Source organism: Dromaius novaehollandiae, chromosome 17 (assembly GCF_036370855.1).
Source record: "Dromaius novaehollandiae isolate bDroNov1 chromosome 17, bDroNov1.hap1, whole genome shotgun sequence".
Classification (NCBI taxonomy): domain Eukaryota; kingdom Metazoa; phylum Chordata; class Aves; order Casuariiformes; family Dromaiidae; genus Dromaius; species Dromaius novaehollandiae.
In genome coordinates, this window is record NC_088114.1 from 3461618 (window position 1) to 3474753 (window position 13136).

Below are 13136 nucleotides of genomic sequence, written 5' to 3' on the forward strand. Positions count from 1 at the left end.
ATGGGGACCAGAACATCCTGAATGAATGTAAAACACCAATATTTCAAAAGAAAAGCAACATAACAGTAAATACAAAGTCATCTTATGCTGCACACGTGAAAAAATCATCATTACTGGGGTCGCGGGAGAAGGAGCACAAGTATCAGTTTTCTTCTTTCCTCATTGGCTTTAAAGCTGCAGCATCTCATCAGAGAAGATTTGCTGAATGTTCGAAATCCATTGAAACAACACTATCTAAGAGAAAAAGGGTGCTCTCACAATCTTCTGATGAGAAGCCACGGACTTCTCCTCCTAACCTTTCCAAGTCCCTCAGTTCAAGTATCTTCACTGACGGCCTGGCATTCTTAGTAAACAGCAGAGAGGTTAAATTTATTAACAACTCTTTGCAGAATGCCTCATAGTTTCTTAAATTCCGTATTAAACTGTTAGCGGTGCCAAGTTACTTACCGAATTGGAGTTGGCTGAAACCAAGCTGTTCAAAGTACTGAAACCAATCTTGATGTTAAACCTTCGTTTTTGTTCTGCTGAAATATGCTTCATTCTTCGATTCTGCATAAATAAAATTAACTCAATCTATGCTGTTCTCCTCTACTGTTCTACTTCTATAATTATTTCAGCTATTGAAATTCACAGTGTGATTTTTGTTGAATTATGGCATTCATAATATTCTTAGTCCAAGCGACATGGCTATAAACTTGTAAACAATGATTTGAGAAATTAAAATGTCCAGTTCATTAAATTCAATTCCAAACCTTTCAAGTTTTCTTTTTAAAGTAAAAATTCCTATTTTCTTCAAGACTGCTACACAATTCCCTTTTCTGAAATCTAATTCTATATTTAGGGACATGCAATTTGTTAGAATCTTCTTGTGACCAGCAAGTTTAATAGTCTGTATCATTTTTTTCCTAAAACACATGGAACGTCTGCTGGTGTCAACTGCAGACAAAAAAAAAAAAAAAAAAAAAAAAAAAAAGGCATCCACAGCTGTGACCCATACTGAAGATAAAACCTTTGTCAGGAATTAACATTTTCATTTGCAGCATTAAAAACTTAGAAGCTGTTTCTACCATAATCCTTGGAAGAGAATAAAGAGTTTGCGCTTTGAGAACGTGTTTCTCTGCAGAGCTAGGCTTCCCAACAGTAACTCACCATCACCCCATTTTATAACCAAGTAAAAGCATGCGACAAAGCAGTTAAAGTGGCTGCCCAAAAACAAATCAAATGCAGGTCCAAGAGCAGAACTGAGATTTCCAGTGCCCTCCATATTTTGCCACATTGAAGAAACAATTTTACCCTGCAGTAATGGAACTGCTTAGTCTAATTAATGATGCCATCTGCAAAGGAGCAAAGAACCTGCACCTGGAGACAGGCAAACCTCACTGTTTCCCTCCTTTCTTATGGAAGAGTTACTGACGGTACACATTCAATACAATTCCTGTCAACAGAGGTGAGCTGAAACAGCTATAAAGCTCGTCTCATTGCAGTGTCCTTACTTTTAAGAACACTGCTCCATCTGGTGGCTACTTTCCCATCAAAAGCATGCCTTCATTCCCATCCGGGGATCATGAAAGAGGGTTTCTTTGGTTTTTTCAAAGGAATTTTTTTCCTTTGTTAACTTACTCTCTAGCAGCAAGAATGGGCTACAACTACTGATTGTGAGCATTTATGCTAAGCAAAGAAGCGCAGGCTACCATGAATATCTTGCAGCATGCTCAGCAAGTGGCACTCTGATCTTCCTCTGCAACAGAAGTAGAACTGGCTGCAATCACAGGCTGCAAGTGTTTACACTTACCTCTCTGCCCCAGGAGTAACCAAGCTGACACCAACTCACGGGGTATAAAAAGACAAAGAAGCCAAAAAGGGATTGTCACTCGCAAAATGATTAAGTGACGCTCCTTTCGGAACAAAGTGGATGCGAGGGTTAGAGTTGATTTTCCTGTATTGGTTGTTTTTTGTGGAGAAGTTTCTCATATCATCCAAGAAAATATTCTGACAACGTCAGCTTGTATATGAGGTACAACCAGCACTTTCAGCTGCTCTCTTATCCCAATAATTCCCAGAGTGTCTTCCAGTTGTAACCAGTAGAGCCTGTGCTCCAAACAGGAGTTCCTCTGTGGAGCAGCACAGCATCACTGGAGACACGTACGAACTCAGTAGGTCAAGAACTTGCCCTGCGGGGATGGCCAGGGCCCTGCAGGCCCGAAGAGCCAGAAGAGCTCCAACAGAACAACGGCTAGAAGCACGTTCAGAAAACTAAGCCTGAAACCTTTGACTGAGTAAACTGAGACCTGTCATAAGACTCCTGTGAGCCGCAACAGGAACTGCTGTCCTGACCATAAGGACCTGCAGAGCTACAGTTAAGCCTGGCCCCTCTGGTTGCCCAGGAATGAAGCAGAGTGTTAAAGTCTGACATTTTAAATTGAACAGAGCAGCATAGATGCAATGCAGGCTAAGCCCAAGAAACAAATATTCCACTGCTCCTGAAGCACAACTTACTCTCCAGTCCACACTCAGACATAGGGAGAAAAAAAAAAAAAAGAAAAAAAAGGAGGGGGGACTACAAAGGCAAACAAGAAAACCACCTCCAAGGAAAGGACACGCACCTTAAATGCAGCTATCTGAGGGTCAGTGGCAGGTTTTCCTGAGCAGCTGTTTTGGGGAGACTGAGGACTGGGGCTCTGCTCAGAAGTGCAGGGGGAAGCTTGGCCTGAATTCTGACAGTCTCGGCCTTCATAAAGGAAAAAAAGACAAGTCACATAAAAAATGGCTTTCTGTAGCAAATGTAACTGCTGAGAAACTTCTATTCAGAACACAACTGAAATACAGTCAACAACTAAATGATATTCATTGATACAGCAGCTAGATGCTAGTCAAGATTGCTGAGAAAGTCTAATATTTCATCACACAAGGCTAATACACCCTGAGAATATTGATATATCATACTCCTCTCATACATATACACGTCAGCAAAAACATATCGAATGTGTAGGCTCTGATTCCACTGTCCTGCTAGACACTCCCACTTGAGGCTCTAAAAGCCTGGGACCTGACAGTAATACTTACAATTTGCTGGCAAAAGCAGCATGCATCTCTTCAAACTCCTCTATCAACACATATACCAAAGGAGTCTTTGCACGGCCTACCATAATGCGGATTGTATCTGAGATCCTCTGATCAAAGAATTATAATTATGATACTGAACAACAAACCTATTCAGCCCTTTCTACACAGATGCCTTTCAAACTGGTTTGATTATTTCTTTGTGAAAATGACGGTGCTTCCTTTCAGAAAGGAGTCACTTACAGAAAGCAGAAAATCACAGCAACTGTTAGACAACAGTTTAGAACAAATATTGGAAACAACTGGATGCAAATGAAGCTGCAGGGTAAGAGGGCCTAAAAAGCCGTTCCTTCGAAAATCACCCTGGGATCTCTGTTCAGCTGAAATCTTACAGGCCCATTTACATCTTACCTAACCAATGCAAATGGTCTTGTACGCGTAGGGGAGACAATGCTCAGAGCTTTCTAACTTACTGGGTGTAGGCGAGGGAACTTGGGAACCGCTACTGTGGGACGGGATTTGCTCTCTTTTCACCAACGCATCCTGGACTACACTCGGAGAGAAGAGGCGCGAGACTGCGGACGGGGTTTGTTGGCTGCTCGGCGCCTGCTGCGCTGGACCGACCAGAATGTTGCTGCGGAACTCCGTCACCCCCGGAGCCTGGGAACGGCACAGGGAAAAACACGCAGAGAGGGAGAGAGAGAGAAAAAGAGATTGGTTACCTTGCTTTTCACTGCAAGTAGCAAATTAATACACGATTAACAATCTGATGACATGAAACAAGGGCTAACGTGAGAAATTGGCAGGCACTGAAGTCAGACTTCTGGCAGGAGACCAGTGTCTCTTCATAACTTAATGCGGTATTACAACATGTCAACAGCACAATATACTAAAACCTATTTCCATCTTCCTCTACATAACATATTGGAAAAATATACTGGTTCATGTACTCAAGGCACACTTTCCGACTTGTAATTGGAAAGTTGAGCATGCTAGGTTCTTTCTAGTTTCTGGATGATTAAAAAAGTATAAATCATCCCCATTCACAGCACTGTGCACACATGCCTCTTTGTAATCATGTTGTTGTGTGAGACAGAGGCTGTGAAGACCAGATAGTGCTTCCAGGCACACAAAGTAGTGAAAATAAAAATAAGCAAATCATAATGCTGAATGTACAAACACATATGCTGGGTAACAGGTCAGATTTAGGAGACCAGTTACCTTCCTGAGCGCATTACAGCTCTAGCTACTTGCAAGCAACACACCTAAAACAAACATATTTTTTCTTCTCCTTACTCTGGCAATTCCAGCTGGTGCAATTGCAACATTAGACTGAGACATGGCTGGAGTCAAAATCCCCTCTCTTTTTAAAGGTGCTGGAGTTACAATCACAGCTCTGGACTGTCCCTGAAAGGCAGCTGAAGAACACAATTAAGTTAGAATAGTTAAAAAGACAGGAAAAAAAGCTGGAGATTATTTTGTATGAAATAACTTGGCATGGAACAGGGGAATAGTTTAACGGGCACCTATTTGGTACTATTTCACTGCAACACAGTGTGCTACTAGTTTTTTGATAAACTCAGTCCCATAAATCCAGTACACAGGACTCTAACACCTCAATTATTTCTGAGGCTTCTAGCATCACTGTCACTGTTTCAAGGTACATTTACAGAGGCACCTAGTAAATCAGGGAGGTACAACATGTCTTCATTGTATCACAGCTGGGTTTCACAGGAGGAGGATCCTCTTCATCACTTCTCCTCTCACATCCCTGCTGCTTGGATCTCAGCTTTGCTCTGCTGACCCCTGACAGAAACCATCTGATGGATGCATATTCGTACTTTGTGCTTCCTTGTCCATATATTAAATTTTCACTCCCTTACTGCCTCACTCTACTAGCTCCTCTCACCATCTGGATTTATAGCTGCTTTACATGACACACAGCATGGCCTCAGCTCTCCTTTGTACTCGTGAAGTCATGGTGTATGAAAAGAGTCAGAATAGCTCAATCCCTGGCAACCCACCCTCGGCAGTTTAGCATGAGGATACTGAAGACTACGTATAGCAAAAAGGGAGACAGTGCATGATACCTAATGTCCTCTCTCGTCTGTGTCATCTGAGGCTAATGACAACTGCGTTTTGAATCAGCTAAAGTTTCTGTACTGCCTTTACTGGAAAGTCCTGTGGATTGCACAACTCCGGGAGGCCCTGTTGTAGGTATGTCTGGCGGAGCGCACAGTCACTCTCATACAGGCAGCTCACTCTTGGTCTGAGCATTCCCACCTGCAAAGCTGGAATCACCCTCCCTCCACTGTTCACTGCTGTACTGCCCAGCTGTATCCACGACATCTCTAACGAGCGGAAGAGCCTACTCTTACCAGTGCACTAATTCTACTGCACAAACTTGGTATTTCTGACTTCCACCTTTGGGTAACTGCAACGATCAGCACATGTTTAGATACCCCTTTAGAGGTTTCAGGTTTCTATCCTACATACACATCTTCTGTAGATGCTCCTCTCCAAATCAGAACATTTAAGCTGTAGTGGTGATAGCACAGTTCTTTTCCATGTGAAATCTTGCACCTGATGAGACAACTTGCACAGATTTCTGAGTCCTTATTTCACATGGCAATAAACATAATACATCCCTTTCCAAAAGAGGTTATAATGCAATTCACTTTATAATCATGAGGTGATTTGTGTGTCCCGAACACAAATAACAGGCATAAATGCCTCAGTTATAAGTACTGATGTTTACTCTATTGCCAAAAATAAAGCTACAGTCTTGAGATAAAATCTTGGATTTGAACTCTGAGCATGATGTCACAGTGATTTTGGAGCACTGTGATCCCTGAACACACGCCACTGCCAGGAATGAAAAAAAAAATCTGGATGAGAAACAAAACTGTTGGTAGCAATAGTGCAGAAGTAACTGATAAGGTACTGGAAAAGTGACGTACGGGATGAGGAACAAGGTATACAACTGAGGAGGCACTGAGTAAACTAGGAGCAAAGGCTTTCTGGCAATGAGCGTTGCCTACAATGCTTTACTAGGTAAGTAATGCAGGTCTTGACTGCTGAAGGTACATGGACTCTTGCTTCATAACAGACCACAGGCAGAAACATGGCAAGGAGCAACTTAGTGCTATTAACCATGGACCAACTTGTTCCCAGTGACATGCTAGAATTAGATCATCAGGTCTGTCCCACTCCTAAACAGTGATTTTTTGATGGGTAATCACAGCGCCAGGCCCTGGCAGACACACCTATTCCCTAGTAAAGCTTGTTTCATGATACTCCTCCAGGCAGGGGTTTTCTTGGATTACTGTTGCACTTTTCAGGTGGCTGAAGCCACTTTGCCACCAACCAGCACAAGTCTGAAGATAGTATGCAATAATCCCAAGAAAAAGTGTATTGCCTGTCCTGCCCTAGTCTTGAGTTCTCCCACAAGAACTGCCAGCAAAACTCTCTCTGCTCACGTTTGCTGTCCTCAGCCTCCTGTAGCACAAATTTCTCCAGATCATGCCCAATGAATGCAATTGTGGTGGTCCCAGCTTATCAGTTACACACTGATACACTGAACTAAAACAATCACATGCTCCTGACAGCATCTCAGGAGTCTCCAGATTGTTTGAGGCAAAGATCCCCAGTTCCCTGCATGCTCCATGTCCTATCCCACCCAAACGTTTGGTTCCCATCACTCCAGTGATGGTCTGCGAATGTGCGCTCCCATGCTTCCCTCTGCACCAACGCTGTGGTCCATTTCCACGGCTGTTTTCAGGCACACTGAGCTCAACCTCCGAATACAGCTGAAGCAGGAAAATATTACCCTGGTATTACAGAGGGCAGTGATGCACAGATAAGCAAAGTGACTTGTCCAGGGCAACCAGATGAGTCAGTGACAGTGACAAACTTGCCATTCTCCATCCCGCACTTGTCTCCCTGCCATCTCCTACTCTGCTGTGTGGCTAAGTGGAGCAGAGCTAATCAGAACAGCATTAAATATCAAAACCAAGGCTTCTATGGGGCAGGAGTGCAAATGTTCTTCTCCTTTCAGTCAGCCCATAAGCTGATGCATCTATAGAGCTCAGCACAAATCTTACAAGGAGATATAATCTTGGGGCTGAAAACCACACAGTGAATCACCCCTTTGGCAGGTGTCTTTGCACACTGTCAACAGAACTGCTTCCAGTCCTAGCAGCAGTCCAGAGCACCCCATCGTGCAGTGCAGCCACACTCCAGTGGATTCAGGGGTCCCTGGGACACCCTTAGCAAGCTGCATCTTTACTCATTATTTAAAAAAGAAAAGCAAGATCACTCCCTCCTAGTAGACCTGCTCAGTGAAGAGAAACACCACACCAATGCCTCTCACCTGGGGTGATGAAGGCATTCTTTAACACTAAGGACACACTTTCAGGCTTCGGAGCAGGCACTATTTTCTGTGACTGTTTGGGCCGTGTCCCAGCACTGGCCAGGGGAACAGCTTTAGGGAGTGCAAACGTCAGCTGGGACTGGAGCTGGGGCCGGGGCTGCCCCTGCAGGACAGCAGTCTGGAAAGCCAGGTTACAAGGCACTCCTTCCCCCGGCTGCTGCGTGGCCAGGACAAGGTTCTGGCTCTGGCTGAAGGTGGTAGCAGGGGCATTGTGGGTCAGCGTGGCGGAAGCTGTATGGGTGATAACTGTAGATTCACAGAGGCCAAACTTCTGGGTTTCTGGGGCAGCAAAAGCAGATGGTGGAGAGCTTAAGCCAGTATTCAGAGGCACTGCAGGCAACGGGGACTGGTGCTGTGGGGTCGCAGGTTGAAGCAGTGGCAGAGGAGTTTGAAATACTGGGACAAAAGGTTGTGGCCCGCTGAGAGACGAGTCAGGAGTGAAGTCTGCTGGCTGGATGAAAGATCCCCCACTTCTAATGCTGGAGCACTGGTCAGCGCCAACATCAGGAATGACAGGAGCAGGTACTGAGGAAGCAATCAGTCCATCACTGAGGTTCCCCGCTGGAAGTGCGTTGGGTAATGAACCCGACGGCAGGACAGGAGACTGACAGAAAAGAAAAATATTTCTGATTCAGAGTTGACCCCTGAAACTCTTCATCTGAGCCTCTTCTCAACTCCTTCTGAAGTAGAGAACCTGGCTCGTGTCTGAACATCTACACAACACATACATGTTTGAGCTGAGTCTGTTGTAAACATCGAGAATCAACCTTACCTGAGAAGATTGGTTGCTGCTGTCTGTGGTAGCAGAACTGACAGCAGACACAGAAGGGAAATAATTACTGGAACGACTGGATGTGAACAAATCTGAAATATGAAAAGTCGCTTATTAATCTTCTATATTTCATAGAATCAATAATCTTTTCAATAATCTTCTATTTTTCATTGATAAGGCAGCACTGCTAAATAACACAAATTCACAGGCATCTCAATATTACTTAGAAAATAATGAAACCACTAGATTTTTGCTTCATACAACTGCTGACTAAGAAATTACATGTTGTCTTCCAGAGGAACTGATCTCTTCACAGCAGGGCTCTTTACTTTTTATAGAAGCCGAGAATCACACAAATTCAGTGCACTGTGTAAGGTTCACCTGTATGCAGATAGCCAAGAGCTGATTCCCACCTGTCCCACAGAACTCAATAAGCTGATGCAAACTGCATGCAGGCCCAGCAAACAGATGCAACTTCCATCCAAATCCATAACAATCAAAGCTGTCAGGAGTAATGTCATAGGTAATTCTTGAGAGTAGTGGCAAATGTTCCAGGGCAAACAGAAATGTTTTCAATTCTCTAACACAGGTCCTGGCATTTCACCACTAAGAAGTGTTAAATGGGAAAACCTCAGTGATTCTGTGGGCGATGATTAACGTAAAAAGTTCTCCTATCCACATCTGATATTCTGTCTTTAATTACTCAATGACTTCAGATCTAAAAGCCATTCTTCTGAAAGCCACAATTAACAAATAGTTACCCAGTTCAAACACTGGAATAAACAATCCTAAAGTGATTTTCAAAGATGGATAAGCAAGGAGTTGGGATCACAATAACAAGAGAGTGTTCCCACACATGCATCTGCGTGAAATAAACAACAATGAAAATGTCAAATGTTCTTCTCCTTTCAGTCAAATTTCATAACTTCTAAAGAGAGTAGATATCTGTAAAGTTTATTTTTCTGTTAAACACTAGTTCATAAATCACTGCAATTTTAAAGAAATTAATTGATAATATTTCTGATTCTTACCCTGAAAAGGCTCAAAAGTATCCATGAAGTCAAAATTTGGCTGGAGAGGAATAAGCCCTGGTTGAATCATGTCAGCATTTCCTAAGTGTGCTGGAAAATTCAAGAGAGATTAGCTTTGCATCATTTGCACAGTAACATCAATAGGAATTTGGCACTTGGCTAGATCTAAGGCACCACAGCCAGGCTTGGCCAGGATATTTACATAAAAACTGCTGCTGAAACAGGTTGGGCGTCTGCTCTCCTTCAGGACTGTTCTGAGCAGTTCTGAGATCAGACTGCTGGGTAATTAAACTTTGAACTAGTGAAAAGAAAGAGGTGAAACCCTCAAGGCTCTGACTAACGACTAGGGTAGCCTAGCCTGGACACCTCACAAGCTTACTGCTCCCAAACCTCCTGTCCTGCCCCTGCTGCACAAGACGTCAGCTGTGAATCAGATCCTGAACCACCACAGTTTATAACACAGTGTTTTAAAATAAACCATCGTCCATTTCATTTCGCTTTAAGTACACTTCATGTAAACTGCAGCGGCTCTGGAGTTGCTCAGACAGCTCAGATATCCATGCAGCAAGGACGGTGCATAGCGGACATTTGCTGTCCCATTAGCCAGCCAGAGCCTTCAGTTAGAGAGAGGTTGACAGAACAGCATAGCTCTTGGGATTGTTTCTACAGATGTGACTTTATCTGTTCTAAGGGACATACCCAAAGATTTTGAGGCTACCTAAATGAATAGGTATTCCTCAAAAATACATACATATTTTTACACACACACACACGCACATATAAATACACATATATGATTTGAGATAAATAACAACGCCTTCACCAGTGATAAAGGTAAACAGTGCTCACTACAGACAGATTTATTCAGAGCCATATTAGAGGCTATATCAGGGTGACTGAGTAAGAAGCTAAGACAGAAATGATATTTGGATGAATAACTGGGATTCTATAACCTAAACAGCTATATTCCCTGGGCTATTTTTATCTTTATCAGCAAAGTAAGATAAGCTTTCTTAAGCACACAATGAAACGAGACTAGAAAAGAAGCAAAGCAACTAACCAGACATCTCCTAGAGATTCTCACTGCAAAATCAACATAGCTAACAGCCAGCAAATACCTATCTCTCTGGGATTTGGCCAGGAAACCAGCTGATGTGAAGACAGCGTGGAGAATAGTGTGTCGGTGAACTCGGACATAAGCATATCTGCATCCAAGAGGGAGCCTTCCTCCATGGGGACTGGAGTTTCTCTGCCATACCTTCTTTTTTGCCAGAGGACCACATCATCATCCTGCCAAAGGAAAGGAAAAAAAAAAGTCAGACTGCCTAGACGCAGGTAGGTAAAGCAGATATATAAAAACAGTGTCCATTTTCACATTTTTTTTAGAGAAAGAAACTCTCCTTTAGGAGCCATTCAGATGGACAGACTTCACATACAACTTGCTCCAGCACCCTGCCTCCTCTCACATTAGTCCACCTACTCTAGTTTTTTTACCTCCTGCCACACCTCATCAAACCAGCGCTCCATCTATTCTGGCCTATTTTACATACTAAACAGACCAATTGCTCGTCTAGTCTGGCATCAGTATCATCTCTTTACACTGAAACAGATTAGGGGTACTCCTAATACAACAACCTAAGCTCACTGATTTGAACAACGACAGAGAACTTCAGTACAATATCACCACACTCCGGGGGAAGTTTTTGCACAAAACCAAAAATAACTTTAAGAACACTTCCTAGTTTCATTGATTATGTGCATAACTTTGCACCTCCAGTTTAATGACCTTTTGGGTTGAATAAAGATTTAAAAATAACATGGACAGCAAAAACTCAGAGCAACCCCCCCCCCATCTTGAAGTATTTCTGAATCTCTGAAATGTAATTAGGTATAATTAATCTGACTCTCTACGAGGTACGTTTATGTTCTTGTGGGCACTTGTAGTACATCAAAATTACAACATACTGTGACTTGGCTTACCCCTCCTTCACTACAGGCTAAGCTAAATTGCATTGCCTTACAATGCTGCAGACTAAAAGCACAGAGTCAGGATTTGTGGCTGAGCCAGCCTGCAGCACTAGCTACAGCTGTGTGCCACGATGGTGCATCAGAGCTCAGGGTCAAAACAGCTGATCATTTTGTGAACCTGGGACAGATCCAGACTCATGCTTAGCTTCAAAAACAATCTGAACAACGCTTCTGATCATCAGTTCAAGCCCAAAGCAGGTTTGACAGCTTTAGTGGGCATATTAAATGAAGATGCTGTTGTTCTTCTCAACATCTTGCCTTGGATCCTGGCAGACTGTTTGCCCATGTTGTGGCAGCAGGAAGCTCTGCAACACGTAGCGCACACATCCTCATATATCCAGTTACACAAGCAAGGCGGTGGTGCCAGTTACGACTCAGCAACAAGATGAAATAACGTGCCAGCCCTCAAAGAGATTGATCTTTCTGGGCACCCAATACTGGTTCTTTTTTATTTTGTCACAGCACTTCACATTCAGCCTCTCTTCCACCCAATTTAAACTGGAAAATTCATGCTGCTCTCTATGGCGCAGAAGCATTAATGTGTCTGACCTTAATTAAGCCTAAAGCAAGATGCTTGTCTTTAGATTCTAATCAATGCAAGCTGCTGCATGTTACAGTTCTGTTACTTACTGCAGATTCTACAAACAGAAATGCTGCCGCTTATCAGAGGTATTACCTACCCTGACCAAACTGGAAAGATCTTCATCTTTGTGTTTCTGTAACTGCAAAAGGAGAACAAAACACACTTAAAACAAAGTTAAAACAGAACCTGTATATGCCACTAGAAGATCTGATTTTGCAAAATTCTGATCATGCGCAATTAGTCTCTGCGCAATCATTTTTAGTTTAGCAAGACTAATTAGATGAGTATGGCTGCATTAGCTTATCATCAGCTTTAAGTATTTTTGCATGCTAGCAAAAGTGCCACTGCAACTCAAAAAGCAACAACATATTGCTGCTAGTTCAAGTAAGTTACTTTCACCGTGCAAACCAACAGACCCTTTTCTTGAAGTAGGTTCTCCACTTGTGGTATTCCCTGATGACTATTTCAATTCTTCGTTTCCAATATTTTCCTTCCGTTGCAATGGCCTGAGAACACAACATATACCAGGAATTATACAGAATCACAGAACAGTTGAACATTCAATAGACTTTCAAGCAAATTTTCAGGCAGAAAAAATATGAAAGCAAGCATGCTATTTCTATCTGAGCTCATGTATCAGCAGACCACAGTGTCCCAGAATTCAGGTATCACAGAGCAAATCTGTGCCAGTCAGAGCAAATCATAGTACCAGTTTCATCTTTCCCACAATAAACAAACAAGAGATGACTTCTGACTGCAGTGTCAGCATCTCCCATATTGGACCAACCATAACCAATATTTAAAACATAGCAAAAAAGCCCAAAACAACTAAAAATGAACTTACTAAAATACAATATATAAAGCTTATAACACCCTGCCCTGCAGCAAACAGGCAAAGAGAATTTCACAAGGTTGCATGAACATGCATGTGCATACACAAAAGCCATTAAGAACGACACAAAGCAATAGAAGCCTAATGTCCAGCTCAGGGAGAAGCGTGACCTTGCAGGCCACACACTGTACACCACTGCCCTGACAACAACAAAAGGATCAGAACAACGTGGATCTCTAATGTATCACAGATACCAGTGTACGATAAACTGAGGACAGCAGACTAATGAGAGCCTTAACACAACTTTGGGTTCATGGATCATCTTTCAACAAAAACATTAACATTGTTCTTTTCTGGGACGGTTCCACAAACTCCTCTGGAACTCCTTTCAGTAGCAG

General features: G+C 42.8%; 1 protein-coding gene across 3 annotated transcripts in view; it reads right to left on the reverse strand.

The window, feature by feature from the left end:
* MLXIP (MLX interacting protein) overlaps positions 1-13136 on the reverse strand; it is a 53575-nt gene that overhangs the window by 10980 nt on the left and 29459 nt on the right. For all 3 annotated transcript variants that reach the window (XR_010392026.1, XM_026114492.2, XM_064521961.1), the window contains exons 4-13: positions 12323-12412; positions 12004-12045; positions 10414-10585; positions 9296-9385; positions 8265-8356; positions 7433-8096; positions 4357-4478; positions 3534-3720; positions 2604-2728; positions 448-549 (exon numbers count right to left, since the gene is read on the reverse strand). Coding sequence is in view for 2 of the 3 variants with exons in the window: in XM_026114492.2 (XP_025970277.2) it covers positions 448-549; positions 2604-2728; positions 3534-3720; positions 4357-4478; positions 7433-8096; positions 8265-8356; positions 9296-9385; positions 10414-10585; positions 12004-12045; positions 12323-12412 (1686 nt within the window). In the remaining variant the exon portion in view is untranslated. The remainder of the gene's footprint in view (positions 1-447; positions 550-2603; positions 2729-3533; positions 3721-4356; positions 4479-7432; positions 8097-8264; positions 8357-9295; positions 9386-10413; positions 10586-12003; positions 12046-12322; positions 12413-13136) is intronic.